Source organism: Sporobolomyces salmoneus (assembly GCF_050403485.1).
Source record: "Sporobolomyces salmoneus JCM6883 DNA, S_salmoneus_JCM6883_v1_ctg12, whole genome shotgun sequence".
Lineage (NCBI taxonomy): Eukaryota > Fungi > Basidiomycota > Microbotryomycetes > Sporidiobolales > Sporidiobolaceae > Sporobolomyces > Sporobolomyces salmoneus.
Window position 1 is genome coordinate 325,739 of NW_027481151.1, and position 20,205 is coordinate 345,943.

The 20,205-nt window shown below is 51.4% G+C and overlaps 9 protein-coding genes across 9 annotated transcripts; 6 read left to right on the forward strand and 3 right to left on the reverse strand.

Moving 5' to 3' along the window:
- Positions 1–336: 336 nt before the first annotated feature.
- On the forward strand, positions 337–2,660 carry JCM6883_004761 (uncharacterized protein; the record flags this gene model as incomplete). Its single annotated transcript, XM_076630846.1, has 3 exons — positions 337–1,944; positions 2,007–2,411; positions 2,490–2,660. 3 exons carry the CDS (start codon positions 337–339, stop codon positions 2,658–2,660), a joined length of 2,184 nt encoding a protein of 727 aa, XP_076489270.1.
- A 431-nt stretch (positions 2,661–3,091) lies between these two features.
- On the forward strand, positions 3,092–4,490 carry BNA6 (nicotinate-nucleotide diphosphorylase (carboxylating); the record flags this gene model as incomplete). The annotated part of the gene is made up of 7 exons (XM_076630847.1): positions 3,092–3,271; positions 3,343–3,398; positions 3,474–3,629; positions 3,709–3,785; positions 3,849–3,956; positions 4,024–4,314; positions 4,399–4,490. 7 exons carry the CDS (start codon positions 3,092–3,094, stop codon positions 4,488–4,490), a joined length of 960 nt encoding a protein of 319 aa, XP_076489271.1.
- Positions 4,491–5,098: 608 nt separating this feature from the next.
- Positions 5,099–6,321, forward strand: HOM2 (aspartate-semialdehyde dehydrogenase; the record flags this gene model as incomplete). Its single annotated transcript, XM_076630848.1, has 3 exons — positions 5,099–5,381; positions 5,447–6,216; positions 6,289–6,321. 3 exons carry the CDS (start codon positions 5,099–5,101, stop codon positions 6,319–6,321), a joined length of 1,086 nt encoding a protein of 361 aa, XP_076489272.1.
- A 498-nt stretch (positions 6,322–6,819) lies between these two features.
- Positions 6,820–7,239, forward strand: JCM6883_004764 (uncharacterized protein; the record flags this gene model as incomplete). The annotated part of the gene is made up of 3 exons (XM_076630849.1): positions 6,820–6,822; positions 6,894–7,029; positions 7,154–7,239. The coding sequence occupies 3 exons, from the start codon at positions 6,820–6,822 to the stop codon at positions 7,237–7,239; spliced, it is 225 nt and encodes a 74-aa protein (XP_076489273.1).
- Positions 7,240–7,786: 547 nt separating this feature from the next.
- On the forward strand, positions 7,787–11,159 carry JCM6883_004765 (uncharacterized protein; the record flags this gene model as incomplete). Its single annotated transcript, XM_076630850.1, has 10 exons — positions 7,787–7,790; positions 8,111–8,188; positions 8,265–8,345; positions 8,444–8,639; positions 8,712–9,128; positions 9,543–9,869; positions 9,958–10,029; positions 10,118–10,506; positions 10,570–10,872; positions 10,954–11,159. The coding sequence occupies 10 exons, from the start codon at positions 7,787–7,789 to the stop codon at positions 11,157–11,159; spliced, it is 2,073 nt and encodes a 690-aa protein (XP_076489274.1).
- Positions 11,160–12,030: 871 nt separating this feature from the next.
- JCM6883_004766 (actin family protein) lies at positions 12,031–13,887 on the forward strand (the record flags this gene model as incomplete). Its single annotated transcript, XM_076630851.1, has 9 exons — positions 12,031–12,110; positions 12,207–12,566; positions 12,626–12,720; positions 12,780–12,927; positions 13,000–13,134; positions 13,194–13,317; positions 13,380–13,614; positions 13,680–13,762; positions 13,822–13,887. The coding sequence occupies 9 exons, from the start codon at positions 12,031–12,033 to the stop codon at positions 13,885–13,887; spliced, it is 1,326 nt and encodes a 441-aa protein (XP_076489275.1).
- Positions 13,888–14,441: 554 nt separating this feature from the next.
- DGK1 (diacylglycerol kinase) lies at positions 14,442–15,885 on the reverse strand (the record flags this gene model as incomplete). The annotated part of the gene is made up of 9 exons (XM_076630852.1): positions 14,442–14,452; positions 14,511–14,589; positions 14,662–14,935; positions 15,006–15,108; positions 15,178–15,243; positions 15,313–15,328; positions 15,402–15,590; positions 15,663–15,669; positions 15,752–15,885. 9 exons carry the CDS (start codon positions 15,883–15,885, stop codon positions 14,442–14,444), a joined length of 879 nt encoding a protein of 292 aa, XP_076489276.1.
- A 507-nt stretch (positions 15,886–16,392) lies between these two features.
- On the reverse strand, positions 16,393–17,346 carry RAD6 (E2 ubiquitin-conjugating protein RAD6; the record flags this gene model as incomplete). The annotated part of the gene is made up of 5 exons (XM_076630853.1): positions 16,393–16,504; positions 16,676–16,904; positions 17,044–17,145; positions 17,259–17,283; positions 17,344–17,346. The coding sequence occupies 5 exons, from the start codon at positions 17,344–17,346 to the stop codon at positions 16,393–16,395; spliced, it is 471 nt and encodes a 156-aa protein (XP_076489277.1).
- Positions 17,347–17,955: 609 nt separating this feature from the next.
- Positions 17,956–18,886, reverse strand: JCM6883_004769 (CUE domain-containing protein; the record flags this gene model as incomplete). Its single annotated transcript, XM_076630854.1, has 5 exons — positions 17,956–18,031; positions 18,098–18,426; positions 18,494–18,678; positions 18,747–18,810; positions 18,884–18,886. The coding sequence occupies 5 exons, from the start codon at positions 18,884–18,886 to the stop codon at positions 17,956–17,958; spliced, it is 657 nt and encodes a 218-aa protein (XP_076489278.1).
- Between the last annotated feature and the right edge of the window lie 1,319 nt (positions 18,887–20,205).

The window sequence follows — 20,205 nt, forward strand, 5'->3', positions numbered from 1 at the left end:
TGTTGTAGTTCCAATCGGAGTGACGAAACTGCGTAGATCTGGAGGAGAGAGAGAGGCGAGAGACGTTCTCCCCTTCCATTCACCTCGAGTCAATCATTTCGACCTTTCTAGCCCAGCAGCATAGAACGACACAATCAAGTGACAGCACAAAGCAGGAACAAACACAAGAACGCCGCTCGAGGGCAAAGTCGGAAGGTTCGTCCGTTGCGACCTTGATCTCTACGGATCCAAGCGCGTCAAGCTGACTTGCGATTGCATCCATACAGAGTAGAAGTAGATCTGAAGCTCGGTGCGAACCTCCAACAGCGACTGGACGCTCTCTTACGAACTCCAAAAATGAATCAACATCCGTTCCCGAGCCAATCCACTTCCTATCAGCCTCATCCCCATCCTCAGTATTCCGCTCAATCTCATTATGATCCTCATCGTCGCGCTTCGATCTCTTCAGTCGCTTCGAGCGGGGTGAACGGAACAAGTTTCGTCGGTTCTTCGTTCCAAGCCTCTCCTCCAGTTCCTCCTTACAGTACCCCGAATCCCAATACGAATGCCTACCAAGCTCCTTCGTCGTACTCTCCATCACCGGGCCCGTATCAGAGTACCCCTCAAACGGTTTTTCGAAATCCCGTCGCTCCACCGCGAAGAGCTTCAACTCTCCCTTCCGCCCCCATCAATCCCGCTCAATCACCAGCACCGATTCATTCAGTTGTCGAAGACCCTGTCGCGGCACATCATCGATCCCTCGTCGCGTATTATTGGCATTACGCTCAACAAGGTTATTCGGCACCTTTGACGGCGACTCCCGGGACCGAAGAAAGTTTGATGCAGGAGAAGGCGAGGCGGGAAGCAGTAGATTGGGCGAGACAATGCGGAATGGAAGTTCGAGAGGTGGAACCTACATCTCAACCTCAACCTCAGGTCGAAGGAGGCGGTCGAACGAGAACAGCGTCGAGACCTCTGCCGGTAGCTCCTTCCTCTGCATCTCCCACAATATCGAACGTCGGTGGACAACCTCCGATACCTCCTTCATCGTCGAGACCGGCTTCGATAGTCGGAATCAGCGGAGGTCGACCTTTACCCGCGCCGGTCGCCCCTACTCGATCCGTATCCCTTGCGAATCCACCTCATTCAACTCTACCGAATACAGCACCGCCTCATCGTTCCGTCAGTGAAGCCAATCCACGCAGCCTGCCCTTTCCTCCTGCCTCTTCGACTTCACAGGCCGAGCCGACAGCTTCAGATAGAAAACGTCCCCTTCCGATGCCTCCTGTCCCTCGTTCGGCCTCTCTCGAAAGCGACCAACTTGCTTCACGGATAGAAGCTGTTTCAATTTCAGTACCCGCTCCTTCTCCTTCACCAGCTCCTCAACCACCTTCGATTCCGACGATCTCCTTCGGCGACGAACCGCCCGTACCTCCTTCACCTCGATCACCTTCACCTCATCCGACACCACCCGCGGTACCGACTTTTGCGTTCAACGACGAACCCGAAGAAACCTCTGCCTCTCCGGCTGTCCCTTCCTTCTCGTTCTCCGTCGACGACGATTCTGCCCCTTCGAACTCTCCTACATCGCCAGATCGACGAGCGCCTCCCGTACACCCTCGGTACGATCCATCTCACCCCTCCCACACGCTCTACCACCCGACATCAGTCGCTTCCCCTCTCCCCGACGCATCTTCTCGCCCCTCGACTTCCTCTCTCCCCTTTTCAGCCGAAGCAGGAACGATCGAATGTACATCGTGTCGACAACCGATCTTTGGGAGAGTCCTCATGGCGTTGTCGAGAACTTGGCATCCGGGTTGTTTTGTTTGTGCTGAGAAAGGGTGCGGAGAGAAGTTGGAAGTCATGGAGTTCGAGGGGACGCCCGATGATTGGGAAGATGAAGATGAGGAGGGGGAGCAGGAGTCTTTGAGAGGTAAAGCATGGTGTATGGTGCATTTCGAAGAGGTGAGTTTCTTCATCTCGGTTTTTCCGCAAAGTGTCAAGCTGAGAATGGTCTATCGATGCAGCGTTTCGCATTACAATGCTATCATTGTCACACTCCAATTTCCTCCGCCGATTACCTCCCCATCAACGATCCCTCTCTTCCTCCCACGAAATCCCCCTCGTCGTCATCTACAAGACATGCCACAACTCGTTACTACCATCCCCTCCATTTCTTCTGTGCCGGTTGTGGAGACCCCTTCCTCGATCCAGTAGCGTACGAACGTTCCGGAGAAGCGACTGCGATGCCTTATTACGTTCGGGAACAACACCCTTATTGCGAGAAATGTGATTTGAGGATTTGGAGGGAGAAGTGTCCGGGTTGTCGACTCGGGTTGAGGGAGGAGGATGGGTATATCGAGATTGGCGGAGGAGGAGGAGGCGATGAGGGAGAGAAGAAGAAATGGCATGAAGGATGTTTCAAGTGCTCGGTACGTCGTCCCCCTTTCAGCTACTTAGCGCCAGAGTCTTCTCAGAAACGGGAGCTGAAGAGAGTTCGCGGTGCGCAGATGTGCTCGAAACCTTTGACCGGCATCTACCTTTTACGATCCGAACCAAGCTCTTCCTCCTCAACGACTCCATCTTCCGACGGAGCATCGGCACCACCTGTCGAGAAACCTTACTGTGGAGAATGCTTCGATATAGTCGCGAAGGACGAGGCGAGCGCTGCTGTAGCTTGAACGCACATCGTCGCAAACTTCGATTTCGCAGATGGTTCTCGTTCCCAAAATTTGCGTGCTGACGGATGGACACTCTCGCTGCCGGTTTCAATCATGTCTCTACTTCAGTTGTTGTCTTCTTCTTGTCCTATCTCCGCGCTACACTGAACTGCAATCGTTCTCGCAACCATTCTCCGGAATTTTCAATCAACACTTTACGTCTCTTCTCGGGGTGGGCCTCCTCCTTGACGTCGACGGACCTTAGTTTGAGCCTGTTACAAGCCCGACACCTCCGCTACTTGCCCGACAGAGACCAAACAGAGACGGTTTCTCCGATCGGAACCGACCAGTTGCTTCTTTCCTTCCTTCACACATTCGATCGACTACCGACTCTCTCAAGGCTCGCGCACACTATCGAATAGAATCTGAACATCTCGCTCAAGCCGTCTCTCATGTCTCCCTCTACCGCGTTCTCTATCCCTCCCCCGCTCGGAAACTGTTCTCATCTTCTCCCTCCCTCCTGGAAGAGCGTCATCACTTCCTGGCTCGCCGAGGACACGCCTTCGTTTGACTATGGTGGATTCGTCGTTGGGGAGGGGCTCGAAGAAGCGTTCCTGTGGGGCAAGAGTGAGGTTCGGCTTCCTGTCCCTTCTCTCCTCTAGGATTGAACAGCCAGCTGAGCGTTTCTGCATCTGATCTGTAGGGTATCCTTGCGGGTGTACCGTTCGTAAATGAAATCTTTGCACAGTTGGGTTGCTCGTACGTCTTCTTCCCCTCTCTCTCCTCTGTCTCGTATCGAACCGCGGCTCACGGATCTCTGTCCCTCTCACACAGGGTCGAATGGCATTTGAAAGAAGGGGACGACGTCAAGCCAACAAAGGAGAACCCGAAAGTCAAGGTTGCGACGGTGAAAGGTCCGGCACGATGTCTGCTTCTCGGAGAACGAGTTGCCCTCAATACGATGGCTAGATGTAGTGGTATTGCTCTCAAGTGAGCTCCCTCCTCTGATCATTGACGAGTCGGATTGGGAGAGCATCAGACTGAACTTACGACGAACGAACGCAAATAGATCTCGACGAGTTCTCGTTTTGGCTCGACAATATGGTTGGAAAGGAATCATCGCTGGAACTCGCAAGACTACTCCAGGCAAGTCTTCGGCTCTCGTCTGCGATCCCTCTCAGTAGCGCTGACGTTTCCGATTTCGCGCAGGTTTCCGTCTCGTCGAGAAATACGGAATGCTAGTAGGTGGAGTTGATCAACATCGATACGATCTTAGTTCAATGGTCATGCTCAAGGACAACCATATCTGGTCGAAGGGTGAGCAAGCTCTCTAGCTCCGACAATCATAAAGAAACTCACCGCTCGTTCGTTCTCCTTTGCGCAGGGAGCATCACGCAAGCGGTCCACGCCGCTCGATCGGTCGCAGGATTCTCGATGAAGATTCACGTCGAATGTCAATCGCTCGAAGAAGCACGAGAAGCGATCTCGGCAGGAGCAGATATCATCATGCTCGACAACTTTACACCTCAAGGGATTCGAGAAGCCGCGAGTGCACTCAAGCAGGATTGGATAAGCCAAACGGGAGGTGGGAAAGAAGATGGACCTGCGAAGCGATGCCTCGTCGAAGTCAGTGGTGGATTAACGGAAGAGAATATCGAAGAACATCTTTGCGATGGTGCGTCACTCGCCGCTTTGTCTTTTCGACCTCGGGAACTGTGAACTAACGGTCATTCTTCTCGACGTGTCTCTCTTGCTGCAGACGTCGATATCTACTCGACCTCGTCAATTCACCAAGGTGTCGCACCCCTGGTCGACTACAGTCTAAAAATTCAGCCGAAGTCTCGATCATGAAACGCTTCTGAGCAGTGCAATGCGACATCTTGAGTCTATTTAGGGCTTGAAAGGTCTCCTGGCCGCCGAGGGTCTCTCGGCAAGACGTTTGTGGCCGTTCCCCAACCGTTCCCTTCGCAGAATCGAAATTTTGCGAGATTTTTTGCGGAATTTTTGATCGATTCATACCTTGAGTAGCTATACGCTTGTAAGCTATTGGAAGACGAGAGATCGTGAACGTCATTGGCCGCGGTCGGAAGTGGAGGGAAGCTTAAGAGAGAGTCAACGATGAAATTGTCGGGAGAACCCTCTGACAACAACAACAACCTCAGGTCAGTCAAACGCCAACTCGAGAATAAAATTTACAGCATTGAACACTTTCTACGCCGTCTTTAGCAGCGAACACCCTTCACGTCGAGCTCTGCTCCGTATCTTTCGCTTTTCTTCCTTTCGGTCATTCTCTTAGGTTCTCAACGTCTCAGGTGAGCTCTCGCTCTAGCTAGGCGTATCGTATGAGCTCTCGCTGACTCCCAAATCGATCACTCTCGTTCTATCGCTTCCGTTTCGACTCGAAATCAGTTGATCTCTCCTACTCTCCTCTGCTTCAACTTCCCCCGATCTCTATCGAAATGGCGCAACGAGAAGTCAAAGTCGCCGTAGCAGGTGCTACTGGTACCGTCGGACAACGATTCATCGTCCTCCTCTCCACCCACCCTTACTTCCGCATCTCTTCCCTCAACGCTTCGGCACGATCAGCTGGAAAGCTCTACAAAGACATCGTCAAATGGAAGCAAACTTCTCCCATCCCCAAATCCGTCTCCGAGATGACCGTCAGGGAGTGCCGACCGGAAGATTTCGAAGGAGCAGAAATCGTTTTCTCCGGTCTCGACAGTGATGCCGCTGGTGATATCGGTGAGCCCCCAATCTCTCCTCCTCGTCGATGTCAAGATAGCTGATTTAGAACGAATTGTGAGTAGAGGAGGCACTAAGAAAAGCTGAATACGCCGTCTTCTCGAACGCTGGAAACTTCCGACGGGATCCCCTCGTTCCCCTCGTCGTCCCTCTCGTAAACCCTTCCCACTTTGGAATCATCCACCATCAAAAGAAGTCCCAAAACCTCGAAAAGGGATTCATCATCACGAACGCCAACTGCTCTACCACCGGTCTTTCGATCCCCCTTTACGCTCTCGAAAAGGCCTTCGGTCCTCTCGAAACTATCATGGTCACGACGATGCAAGCCATCTCTGGAGCTGGATACCCCGGAGTACCTTCGCTCGACATTCTCGACAACGTTGTGCCGTACATTGGAAAGGAGGAGGAAAAAATGGAATGGGAATTGACCAAGATTCTCGGTGGACTTTCGGACGACGGCTCTGCGTTCGAAATGCACGCAAAGCACCCCATGAAGGTTTCGGCTGCTTGCAACCGAGTCCCTATCCTCGACGGTCACCTCGAATGCGCTTCGGTTCGATTCGCTCGTCGTCCCCCTCCCTCTCCTCAACAAGTCAAGGACGCCCTTCGATCGTTCTACTCTGAAGTACAAAAACTCGGTTGCCCTTCCGCCCCCGAACAAGCCATCTTTGTTCACGAAGAACCGGATCGTCCTCAACCTCGATTGGATCGATACTTCCAGAATGGTTCGGGAGTCAACGTCGGTCGGGTGCGAGAATGCCCTGTGTTGGATATCAAGTTTGTGTGCCTCGTCAACAACGTCAGTATCGGAGCTGCCACAAGTAGTATCATCAATGTGAGTCTTTCTTTTTCCCTCGCCTTTTTCGGATATCGCTTCTGACTCGCTGTCTCTTCCTCCTTCTGATAGGCCGAGTACGCTGTTGCCAAGAACATTGTTTAGAGACGGAAGGGAAGGGACTTTCTGGGGTTTGATCGGTAGACTTTTTTCTTTACATATCGCTTTCAAAATCATTTATCTGTGGTCTTCTCGCACAGTCGTTCGTCGCAATCCACAGCGCGAGTTAAAGCCGTAGCGAGGTTACCTATCGCGAGAGGTGCATTGCAGAGCGGTGTTCAGCAAAGAGGTATAAGCTTTGACGTCGCAGGTGAGCTCGAGCGAGAATCCGGGATTTCTCTCCCTCGCCTGCAGTCTGCAGATACCGCGAAGTGGACGTCAAGGGCTCCACATGCTGTTTAGGCTTGGAAACCAGCCAAAAACTCGACCGAAAGTTCGAAACAGCACTGGTTGTCATCGCTCAGATTCGCTGACGCAAGTCGATGATTCACGCGATGTTCAAGTTCGTTTCGCTTGTCATTTCCTTCCTTTACTTCCTTCCCTTCACGTCCTTCACTCTTACACTTCACCCCTTTCCAACACCCTCACACAAACTCACACAATATGGTAAGTCGATATTCCCTCGTTGCGAAGCGAATGCTTAACGTTGACTTACGCTTCTCTCCGTCTTCCTGCAGTCTGACCGAGTCATGGCCAACGCTTCCAACGAGCTCACCGAGCACGCCGAGAAGGAATCTGGTGTTTACAAGCCCAGTGAGCACGATGGATTGAAGAAGGATGGAAGTCCCGACAAGAGGATGAGCAGCGAACACGGTAAGTTATTGCATCCTCCACTGCTTCCCCCGTCCTCGCTCCTCCGTTACCGTCGGTGTCGAGGAGGAAGGCAAGCGAAGAAAAATGGGCGAGCCGAGCTGATTGAGAATTCGCACTTCGACAGGTTTCGGTGGTGACGATGGACCCAACCCTCACGAAGCTGGTGCCAAGGGTGGAAAGGTCGGACAAGAGCAACAAGCTTACGAATAAACTGTCGAAACACAGTAGAAGCCGAGCATTTAGGAGGAAGGTTATCGAAAGTCGAACGAAGTGAGAAAGAATTCAGTGTCATGTGTTGTAAACGATACATAATTCAGTCGTACCCTTCTGTCTATGTCCTTACCGTCTCGAGAGAGTTCGGACAATGCTCAGCGGCGTGACAAAAGGAGAAAATCGCCAGAGAAAAGCAAAACTTGCGAAGTTCTGCGTTTCGACAGCTACAATCTTGCCGGTCAGTTCGCGCCTGCAAGCCATGAACGGCATCTATATAAGTACCAGCGCGTCGTATAGCCGTCGTGCAAGGAGAACAACGGGCATCCGCAATGGAGGGGAGCTAGGGGCTGAAAAATAGATACCCTCGCTGCAAAATTCGCACGAAAAAGTTGTATAGCAAGTATGTGGAAGCGACGACTGAGCGTGTTTGAGCGCGAAGGAAGAGAGAGTTCAAATTTCCAAAGTCGAGAGGAGGATAGTGGAAGAAAGGCGGACCTCTTCTTTTTCTCCTTGACTTCCTGAACAGAATTCCCCTGCATCCAACATGGGTTAGTTACAATCATCCTATCCACGACCGACTAGCGCTCCCCTCTACCACGACCCGCCGTTCCTTCGACCTCGAGCCGTTCAACTTTTCCAAGATGAGAGAAAATTCACATTCGCCTCTCCCCTCGCCACTACAACCTCTCTAGCGATTCTTCTACCCGACAGATCTACAGGAATGCGGTACTTGGATCGATTGAACGGAAGAAGGAATGGCCCAGAGGGTGGAATGAGGGAGATTTGACAGAGACGATCGAGTAACTTCAGAGGAACGGTTTAGACTGACTGTACTGGTTTGTCGTGCTCGCCATGAATGGGTAAACAGCTGTCGGTAAGAACAAGCGCCTCTCTAAAGGCAAAAAGGGTATCAAGAAGCGTGTTGTCGACCCCTTCACCCGCAAGGGTAAGTCTCCTCTCTCCCTCTCCCGCTCTCTGCTGTATTCGTATTTGTGAGCTGATGAGGAAGATGCGTTGATTAGACTGGTACGACCTCAAGGCCCCTTCGATGTTCGACACCCGAAACATCGGTAAGACTCTCGTCAACCGATCTTCTGGTTTGAGTGAGTCTTTCTTTCCCCATTTGGACTCGTGAATAGCCACGATGCGAGATGGTGTTCGAAAGAGTCGGAGAACTGATGAACTTGTGATTCGAAAACAGAGAACGCCAACGACTCCCTCAAGGGCCGAATCTTCGAACTTTCGCTCGCCGATCTCAACAAGGACGACGAGAACACTTTCCGAAAGGTCAAGCTTCGTGTCGATGAGGTTCAAGGCAAGAACTGTCTTACCAACTTCCACGGTATGGACTTCACTTCGGACAAGCTTCGTTCGCTCGTTCGCAAGTGGCAGACCCTGTGAGTCTCTCTCCTCTTCTCTCTCTCTCTTCATTTGTGACTGTGTCTGACGAACGAGGTATCGTCGGATAGTATCGAGGCCCACTCGGATGTCAAGACCACCGATGGCTACCTCGTCCGTCTCTTCACCATTGGTTTCACCAAGCGCCGACCCAACCAAGTCAAGAAGACGACCTACGCCAAGTCTGCTCAAATCCGTGAGATCCGTGGCAAGATGTTCGAGATCATTCAACGCGAGGCTACCTCGTGCGACCTCAAGCAACTCGTCCACAAGCTCGTCCCCGAGGTTATTGGCCGAGAGATCGAGAAGGCTTCCCAAGGTATCTACCCCCTCCAAAACTGCTACGTCCGCAAGGTGAAGATCCTCAAGGCTCCCAAGTACGACATTGGTAAACTCCTCGAACTCCACGGCGAGTCGACCACCGAGGAGACTGGAACCAAGGTTGTCAAGGGTGACTTTGTTGAGCCTCCTGTGTTGGCTTCAGTCTGGTACGCTCTACAGCTCTCGCTGATCGTCGAGGGTCGAGTCGGAACTGACAAACTCGATTTTTCACCGAAACAGAGCGGGAAATGCTGTGTAGCTGAACCTTGTTTTCCTTTCCACTCGCCTCTTATCCTCTTCTCTCTTTGGTTTGTGTATGTCGAGGTAGGTTGTTGGGTGTTTGAAGGAAACATTGGAAACGAAAACGAATACCCAAAAAACATCAAAAAAATCCCTCTTCTCTCTCGTCTGTCCCCTGCTTGCGAGAGGATTCATCGTTCGTTGTCGTCGCCGTTGCTGTGAGTGTATCAGACGCCGAACCGCTTTAGCCTGCGTATCTGCGAACTTTCACCCTGCGTCAACGTTTAGTGCGATCCCTTTGTCAATCTTTCCCTTCTTCCCGCTCATCTCGATTTCTTCAGTCGCTCAGATATGACAGACGTTCCACCGACGAAACCTGGTGCACGTAGACCTCCCAAACTCGATTTACGAGCGTTTCAATCTGCTGCCGCCCCCACCAGTTCCTCGCGACGCCTCTGCCCTCGCTCCCTCATCGATAGTCACATCCACCTATGGACGAAGCAACAACTCGATAATGGACAAATGGTCTGGCCTACGCAGGAAGGAGGACTCGAACAGCTTCGAGGAGCGCACGAAATGACGAACTATCAAAGCATCACTTCGGAGGGGATCAAGCAGTTTGCGAAAGGACAATCTCAGTTCGATGGAGTTGTATTTGTTCAAGCCGAGTGAGTAGACTCACAACGACCAAGACCCGGCAGTGCGCTGACTCCTTCGCGCCGGTCTATTTCTGTTATTGTTATTCCCTTTGCGCAGAGTCAAGCACGACGACGAGGATGCAGATGGCAGTAAAGGCGGATGGCAAGCTTCAATAGAGGAAGTCGAGATGTGAGTTTCGCGAGCGAAAATCGCCGTTCTCCGTCTCGACGCAAGCCCTGAACGTTCCGAGCTGAGTATCTTTCCGACGGTGTCATAGAGTATGCGCTCAAGCACTCGGCTCTGGTCTCAACGTCGTCGCTCTCGTACCCTGGGCGCCGGTGCACCAAGGGTCGCAAGCGATTGAGCTCTACCTCTCTCAACTACTCTCGCAACCCAGTCTCAAGGCGTACGAAGAGAAGCTCGGTTATCCTCCCATCAAGTCTTTCCGATATCTCCTACAGGATTCGCCGAAGGGATTCTTCCAGACCGAGAAGTTCCTCGACGGGTTAGATTTCTTGGGTCAGAAAGGTTATGCCTTCGACATGACGCTGGACGTCACGCATAAAGAGACCGGAGGCCCTCTCATCCTTGACGACGCGGTTGATGCGATCTCGAAAGTGAGGGAACTGCAAAAGGAGAAAGGCTATGAAACAAAATTCATCCTCGGTTCGTTTTCCTTTTCCTTCTGGGGCTTCATGTCCCGAGATCCTGACCCGTCTCTCGCGATAGATCACTTTGCGAAACCCGATTTGACTGTCGACGCCACCGTCCCTCCTTCCCCCTTTCAAACCGCCTACATTTCGTCCCTCTTCGCCCTCGCCCTTCTCCCAAATGTTTACCTCAAACTTTCGGCTCTCCTCGATTCTGCCGACAAAGCAACCGTTCAAGATGCTTTCAGAGACTATGGAGACGGAAACTCGACGAGAGGAAAGCGGAAGGGAACCGCGTACGAGACGCTCCTTGGAAGAATCCGAAGTTATCTGGAACCGTCGATCGAAGCTTTTGGTGAATCGAGAATCCTGGTCGGTTCAGGTGAGTCCTCTCATGTATGAGGCGTCATTCGTCATCATTCACTGACTGATGACGCCCGGGGTCCCGGTATTCTCTCTCTAGATTGGCCCATGTTTCGCGCGTCACTACTATCGTCTTCGACTCCAACCTTCCCCGCCTCACCTGACGAAGGAGAGAACACGGAAGCGCTGGCCTGGTCGTTCGAGATGGACCTCTACCTCGATTGTCTCGTCGAAATCGGATTGGAGGGCGAGAGTTTGGACAACATCTTTGGAGCGAACGCGAAGGCAGCGTATGGGCTACAGTAGAAATGGAAACTACCGGCTCACGCAGTCAGCGGCTTGCAGTATACATCGTTAGAGGACGTATGGTCTCCGTCGTGCTTTGCAATAGACGTCTTCACCACCAACTGACGGTCGCCCCAGTCCGTTCGTCTCGTTGACGACTCAACTAGGTTGAGGGCGTTGAAGGCGTGGCTGCGGCGAGATCGCTGCCTCTGTCTGCTAGAAGCAAAGGCCGAATGTCGCGGTTAGCTCGCTCGCCCTTGTCGTCTTCCGCCCTAATTCGCCGGTCGAAAGGCCAAGGTACCGAACAGACAAATGCCACGATAAAGCGGGTCACCGGAAGAGTGTGGCCAGCTCAGATACTGGAGAGAAGCCCAACAGAATAGACTGTCAGCCTCCAAAGAGATTGTAACAGGGCTTGTAAGCAGTTCTAGCTTCCTGCTCGCCAGCGACTTGTAGGTACATCAGCTCTCGACTACATCCGAGAGGTCGCTCGCTCGTGTTCAGCGAAGCAAGTCGCAGCGGACAGCGAAAGAGAAACTTCGCGCGAAGCTTTGGCGGACAATCCTGGTCTACGAGCCTGCCTGTCAACAGCCGCGGACGCACAAGGCGAAGTATATTACCAGACTATGCTAGCCCCCATGTTCCCCTCCGAGAATAACACGCTGAGCATGGAGCAAAGGGTCCAAATTCTGGATAGGAGAGCCTGTGGAGCGACTGAGCTGACTTTGCGCGCACTCCTGAGAGCCCGTCTCCGCCAGCGAGCTAAGCAACCGACGCGTATAGTGTTGAAGGCGAGACGAAGTGAATGGTTCGGAGCAGAAAGGTGCCAAACTCGCGAGAGAGTGATCGAGCAGGTTTCACTTCCTCACAACTCACTCAAACCGCTCGACAAATGAGTCCACCAGTACAATACGGAGGAGATGAAGTAGGAGCCGTCGTGCTAGATATCGGGAGTGGAACGGTTCGAGCAGGGTAAGTCTTCATCTCATCAACATCTCTCAACTCCTCTCCCTCTTGCGTCAGTTCGCGGGACGCCTCAGCTGACTCACTACAAGTGTCGTTGATCAGATACGCGGGAGAAGATGCTCCTAAGACGCTGTTCCCTACTGCCTACTCGACCGTTCCTTCGTCCGACCCTTCTCAGCCTCCTACACACGTTCACGGCGTAGCCTCACAGCTGTACCGACCGCACGGAACCATTCAATCTTTCGTATCCGATGGGATCGTGACGGATTGGAATGCGGCCGAACGAGCGATTAATCACGCATTCTCGGATCGCATGAGGTTGAAATCTCTCGAAGAGTACCCTTTGTTGGTCACCGAGGCGAGCTGGAACACGAAGGAGAACAGGGAAAAGATGTGCGAGATCGCGTTTGAGAAATGGCAGACTCCTGCTTATTATTCCGTCGATAAATCCGTCATGTCTGCGTGAGTTCTACCGCCTGCCGTCTCTCCCTTAGTCGCGACTGACGAGTGGTGAGCTACAGATTCGCTTCTGGAAAGGGATCCGCACTCATCATCGATGTAGGAGAGGACCTTACTTCAGTAGTTCCGATCTACGATGGTTTCGTTTTACGGAAAGGTAAGCTCATACGGCTTTCAGCTTGAGCAGCTGTCATTGACATCCGCCACTCTCTACAGCTATCCAAAAGCAAGCCGTTGCTGGTAGCCTCATCTCGGAAGTTCTCCTTCAGCAACTACAATCTCAAAATATTCCCGTCACTCCTCGATACCTCGTCAAAACCAAAGAGGCTGTTGCGCCTGATACACCTTCGAACGCTTCTCTACGGTAAGCTTTTATTGTTCCCTGCCGTCGATTCAGTTTGAGGGTAATTGACGCGTTCTCGAATTCGCATTACAGGGAAGAGCGAAGACCAAACCCTTCAGATCCGAACGCGGCAACAACTCCCTCTTACCACCGATCACAGGAGTTGAAAGTCATGCACGAAATGAAGGAAACAGTGTGCGAGGTCCTCACTCCTACATGGGACGATTCGTGAGTTTCCGTTTTACTTCTCGACTCGACTTAGCTCAAACTCGTTTGTCCGACGACAGAGCTGCTCAACAAAAACCTACTCGACCTTTCGAGTTCCCCGACGGATACAACTCGTCTTTCTCTACTCTACGTCTTACTGCTCCCGAAATCCTCTTCAACCCTTCTCGTTTCTTACCGCAACAAGTAAGTCATCTCTGCCTCTTCCTCGCCCTGCACCGATGACTGACGAGGAGTCTTCGCTGTAGTTCACAACTCGACCAGCACCTCCTTCCCTCTCTACTATTGCTTCTCACCCTCCTTCCGCCTTCCTCCCTCTTCAACGACTAATCGCAAACTCTCTCCAACAAATCGATCCCGACTTGCAAGCGACGCTACTAGGAAATATCGTCGTCACTGGCGGTACGACTCTTCTACCCGGTTTCGTCGAAAGGTTGCAGAATGAGATCTCGTCGATCGCGCCTGGCGTCAAAGTGAAGATCCGTAAGCCTCTCTCCATCTGCTTGTCTTTGAGATACTTGGACTGACTCGAATCCTTGACTTGATAGACGCACCTGCAAACTCGAGTGAGAGAACGCATAGTTCTTGGCTAGGAGGTTCGATTCTTGCTTCTCTCGGAACTTTCCATCAAGTAAGATGCTTTCTCTTTCTCGACGATGCCTCAGGTCTGACATCGCTTTGTTCCTATAGTTGTGGATCGGAAAGGATGAATACCAAGAGTTTGGGAAATCTGTTGTACATCGCCGAGGCAAATAGAGATGTGATCTGTCAAAACATATTCGAAAATCAGTTGTCATCGCGAGACCTAGTTGCCCCTCTGATATGGGTTGAGGGAAAGTCAAGACCGCTTGATATCTCGAGCGATCCTTGTCTGTGTGCAGCGTTTCCAGAAGTCTCGATGTTCGGGATAACAACATTGCAAAGTCGATGACAAGTTCTTCTTCTGGCTCGATAAGCGGAGAGTGAATGAATGGATGAATGAAATAAGAAGCGAGGGAGGGAGCGGAAGAGAGAGAGACTCGATCGAGCGATGAAAGGATGCTAGGGTAGTAAGAAGTTCGAAGCATGCAACAGAGAGAAGAGGTCGGGGTATCTTAGGATAAAACTACTAGGGATTGAAGAGGACAAAGATTAGGCGGGTGGAGGCTTTTGAGGTTTAGTCGTGGTAGCGAGCGGAAGTAAGAAGGGGAAAGGGGTATGCGATGAGAGGGAACGAAGCAGAGAGTTTGAATTTTGAGGGTGCGAGGTGGTAAAGCTCATTTGACGTCCATACAATGTCGAGGCAAAAGAGCGGTGATCTGTATGGATGTTTAGCCGAGAACTGTAGCAAAGACGAAAAAGTCAGTCCTGTTCGTAGTAGGAGAAAGGAGGCAACTTACTCCACATGCTGCCCCAGCAGAAGAGCCCAAACAACACCGGTAGGGATAGATTATCGTCCAAACCGAAGAAATCGATACCCTGTAATTGGAAAGATGCACGTAATCGTCAATAAATCCCAAGGTCTTTGGATTATCGAGATCATTCCCTTACCTCTGCCAATCCCGCCATGCACCCATTCAACAAGCTCAACTTCGCGATATCGAGCGTACTGTTCGGACTCGGTAATCTTCCCAATCCCCATTCCCTCAAAGGAGGTAAATTCTCGACTCCTTTCCAAGACGACAAAGCTCGACCGGGGAGCCAGGACAAGTCGTGTTCGTCCCCGAGGGAACTGTAACGAGTCCAGAAAACGTAGGAGGCGAGAGTACCGGTGAGGATCGCGGCGAGAGTTCCGGCGAGAGATTTCGAGCGTCCGAAAAGAGTTCTACATGTGGAGAAAGTTACAAAGGTCAGATTCAGAGGGACTAGCAGAGAGACGGTGAGAGGATACGTACCCGGAGAAGGGAAGTTTAGGGGTGTATTTCCCGAACAATCTTCCGAAAATCGACGCGGAAGTGTCGCAAATCGAGAGCATGATGATCGACAAGACGGCGATGTCTACACAAGCGAGCAACGTATCAGCTCTCATCATCTAGCACACTGCGAGGGGCGGAATAGGAAGCGTACCTCGAGGGTAGAAGGTTAAACAGATCAAAACTCCGACGAGATAGTAAATCGTCCCGTTCACTTGGTCTGTTCAGGGTCACGACGAAAGTTAGCACACCTCTCTAATCATCTTCATTGAGTTCGTCAAGGACCCACGTCGCTCAGATTCTCTCTGCCCAACGCATGAGAGTCGTCAGTCTTTGCGAACAGCAAGAACCATCTCTCTGAACGTGAGAAAGACTGACCATAAAGAAGCCCAACGCGTTCTCATAAATTCTCTCAAATGCCTGACTATTGAACCTCAACAAATCCGCCGTCGCAATGATGACGGTCAATCCACCAAAGATTGCCAAAAGTTTTGGAACTGGCGGGTGCGACAACCATAGAGCTGTCACGAGGATTGAGATAGAGGAATGTAGCATCTTGCGAGGGATCTAGATGTGTGCATCATCGGTCAGTCAGACTAGGACAGGAGAGCGAGAGCGAGGAGAGATAATCAAACATACCTCAAGACTGTTATCATCTCGCGACAAAGAGAGGAAAGACGCGTTCAGTACGGGTACACAGTTAATCGGTAGAGACCGTGTAAGCTCACCCAGATCTCCATCTACCTTTATCGACTCGATCAGCCGAACTCGATCTCTCCATTCCAGATGATGTCCCGGCTACCTTCCCTGCGCCATTTGCCTTCAGTGTGCTTGTTCTTTGTCGTAATGTTGTAGAATCCATGCTTTGGTCGTGTGAAAGTTGAGCGAGTGAATGAAAGGGAAAGTTGAAATGTTCAAACGATTCGGTGAACGAGCCTCCTCTTTCCTATCGCAAGTCCATTGTTCTCTCGTGAGCGTCAGCAAAGGAACACGTGTTGAACGCGAGAATAGCTCAACAGCGCGAATAGCGAAGAAAAAATCTATGCGAGATTCGCAAGTCGTGTGAGTCTGTCAGAACTCGCTCAAGGTCCTGAGTGGAGGAGCTTCATAAGCTAGTTGAAGGACAGACAACTCTTCGAGTCGAGAAATGGAATAAGGGAGAAGAGGATGAAGGTCTGAGGCTTGGAACAGAAAACGAAACTTTGGATTTGCGCAAAATTACAACGAAGAGACCACGGGAAAGCGAATGACGACGGACGAGGAAGGAGAAGAGGACAGAAATGAGAGGGTGTGATAAAGGAAGGCTAGGGATACAAGGGCGAGACCGGAGTGATGAACGAAGAGCGCACTCAAGGGATATTCGTCGAGCTCATTCCGCGATGGAATCGTCTACCCAACTCATCTCTACCGTTGCTCTTACACGTTTCACGTACTCCTTGTTGTTGTCCCGATATAGTTGAGCTGCTTCGGCGTTTGCTGGTCTGTTTGGTTGTCGATATTGAGGTTCATCGACGGCGGATTGAGTAGCAAGTTGATCGAACAGAACGTTGAGTCGCAAGAGGTACAGAGAGGGAAAGAAGATGTAAGATAATAGTCAGTTTTTTGGGCCGAAACTCGTATCATCAAAGGGCTAGAAAGAGAGGGAAGCTCACGAATTCGGATTCGGATCATGCAACAAACTCTGAATACTCGTCAAAATCGCCGCGACGTCATAAGTCGGACTCCAACGATTCTGCAAGATATCCAAACACAGTTCCCCATTCGCGTAGACGTTCGGGTGAAACATTTTAGACAGGAATTTGACCGTTGGTGGCTTGTTTGGGTAGGATTCGTCGAAGTTCAGGACGAGTCGGAAGGTACCGTCTTCGAAAGGAGTATCGGCTGTATGTAGCATGGATCAGGAGCGTCAGCAGGAGGAAGGAAAAGGACCTCGGAAGAGACAGAGTGGAGCTGACGAATCCCGCCAGGGTCTCCCGGCCCCTGGCGACTCAGGGAAGATAGAGAAGAGACTGAGACTTACCTGGCCCAAAGATTACAGCGTTCCAAACCATGATGTTGTCAGCGCAAGGAGCTCCCGAAATCCCTCCAGGCGGATCAGATTGTAATCGTTTGAAATCTCGTACTACTCATCATGAAAATGCCCAAGTCAGTCTACACTGGTCCCGTTCAGGGCAGGCGGTGAGAGGGGCGGAGAGAGAGGGGGGCGAGGAGAGATTGAATGATGAAGTGATTTACCGAGACGACGACGGGAAGCGGTAGACTGTACGTTCACGATCCAGTTAGAATAAGCGGTTAGCTATCTGAGCGAGAGCGAACGCACCATGATCGAGTTGAGTCGGGATGAAGTGGAGGAAGAGAACAGGTTTCGCAAGAGTTCGACTGGACGTCGACTGTTTTTCGTAAGGTCCTTTCACAAGCATCACTCGAGGGGTGACACAGGGAGTCCTGGAGGTTCGCAGAAGCAGTCAGGCTTCGAAAAAAGGGATGATGCATGAGGTGAAGTCTGTGCGAAATATTTGGAACGATGCTGCTTGCCCGCGCAGTCTCTGGTCGAGAGTTCTCGTCATTGTTCGCAAATTCGAGATTGTCGAGATAGATCAGGTGCGCACACTGGAGGGACGGCGGAAGACACGACGGTCCTCGCGGTCAAGAAGAGTTGATTTCGATTTCCATTCCCGACTCCATTACCGAGTCTCCTCACCTGTCCCACTAGCCAGTCCATCTGGTTTGGCTTTCCGGACGTCATCTCCTGAGTGTTTGCTGCCGCCCGTCCCAGGCTCTCAACCGAAGATTTCTTTCTCTCGAAGCGAAGCATCGGCCTCTGCGCCAAACTCACTCGAAAGCTGTATGCCTCGATGCCGTGTAGAATTGCAACTTGCGATGAATGATTCGATGTAGTAGGAAAGATGTTGATGCTGTTCAAGAAGACGAATCAATCCTCCGACGCGGCCGTCTGTGCGAGTGATTCAGCTTCTTGCTTCTTCTTCTGTTCTTTCTCCAACAGCTTTCTGCAAACGATTACACCTGCGTCAGACTCATCCTGTTCGCGAGACTGAAGGAGACAAGAAGCGTACCTTCTCGCTTCGAGTACCAAATTCTCTTTTCTTCTCCTCAACCTTTCTTCCCTCTCTTCCCGACTGTTTGCCCACCCTTCCCCACTTCCCCCTCGCTCTACTTCTTTCCCTTTCCCTTTCACATCGGCGTTCGTGTCATTTCCGAGCTTGTTGTTGAGTCCTAATCGCTTGATTAGACTCGGAGGAGGTAATTTCGTTGCTGATGCGCTGCTCGTTCCCGCTCCGTTTACGCCATTTCTTTGTTGTTGTTGCTGTTGTGTCGGGGGGGTCTGAGTCCCGCTGGTAGAACTGAAATCTTGGGGATCCGGAGGGAAATACGAAGCAGGAGGCTGTTGAAACGCACTCTAGATTAGCTCTCCCTCCCTTCTCTTGATTCTGATTAGGGATAGTACTCACTTCCGGTAGACCTCCTTCCCTCAAAGCTCTCTCTACGGCCCTTTCAACGCTCGCTCCATTCCTCTCGAGTTCCCATCGAATCGATCGATTACTCAAATGCGGGAACATGTCCCTGACTCGATCCACCTTTGCTTGATCGACTCGTGAGCCTCGAGAGCCGGAGGACGAGCTAGATGCGCGAGAACCTGGATCCGAAAGAGCCGAGCGTCAGTTCGAGTCATTTCCGAGGAGAAGAGAGAGACGGGAAGCTGACCAAATACGAGAGAGTATGCTGTATAACAGATGCCGGCAGCTACTGCCCACCCTAGTAGTTCCTCCTACCCAGCGAGAGTGATCGTGTGAGTTCTCGGCAAGTTGACGTGTGAGCGACTCGGAAGAGAGGAGGCTTACCATCTTGCGAGTGCGTGAACGAGGCAGTTTGATAATGAGGCTGAATGAGTCGAGAGGGGCGCCGGGTGAGGAGAGTGAAATGATAGAAGAATTGGAGAAGCCGAGAAGCCGAGTTGCACATTACAAGTCGCTTGAAGTGCAGGTATCTCTCGATCTTACTTGTCAGACACGAGATGAGACTTCAGAATATTTAGTATTTCCACTTCGAAACGAATAGAAAGTAGACCCTTAGGAAGATGATGCGAAAAGAGGGAAACGGCAGAAATGCGAGCAACTAGCTGAGGGGGAGTTTTGGTAGAGAGAGAACAGATCTGTATAGGAGATGGGGAGAGGGGAGTGTATTGTTTTAACTGCGACAGAGACCAAAAGAGCGAGAGATAAGAAACGACAGCGAGAGAAAAAGGAAACTTCAGAGATCGTTGTTCGTTTAGAACATGCCTCCTCCCATTCCACCCATACCTCCTCCTGGCGAGCTCGACGGCGATGTTTGGATACTGGCTTGCGAGCGATCCAGAACTCGCATATGGCAACCTGCGTGACAAGAGGGAATCACATTCGAGGTCTTTCGCTACAGAAGGAGAAGCAGAACTCACGTGTACACTCCTGATTCGATGAGAACAGGGCCATTCCCAATACAGTCAGTGGAAACGGCTTGACTTAGCGAGCTGGGACCGCGAAACTCACCTTTCTTGTCCGCAGTGTAGCAAACTTCTGTTCTCTGCTCGATCTCAGACCCGACGAGAACTGCAGGACGTATTACGTCCTCAAGTCTGTACTCAAGAAATACACAAATTGGTAGTCAGCACTTGAACCGAAGGAGTAGGGGAATAGGGGAAACCTTCGCACGTTCCATTCCTGGATTCCGACAATACAGTAGCGCTCCTTGGTTAATCCATATCCCATTCGGCTTGACCAAATTTGGCATCGTTTCGAAGTAGTCCTGTAGGTTCGAGGCCTGTTTCGTCGAGGAGCGAAGTCAGCGATTCGCGAGAAGCGGATAACAGGAGAACGGGGTGCGATACCGTAACAATAAAGAACATCGTGACGATTGTGTCCATCATCCCCTTCGATAAAATGAGGAAACTCTCCTCGTTACACTTCGAGCTCGACATCTTTTCGAGAAACGACGTCCGGAAATGAAATCGATCGCAGAAGATTTTCTGAAGGGCTTTGTGCGAGAACGAATGAATGTATGGACCCAGACAATGCCGTATCCGGGAGTGGTTCTCAAAACAAGGAGCGAGGTGCCCAGAGTCATGAGATGGGAGAAATCGTTGGCAACGGTTGAGAAACCCGTTTCTCGAAATGATTGAGCTCGAAGG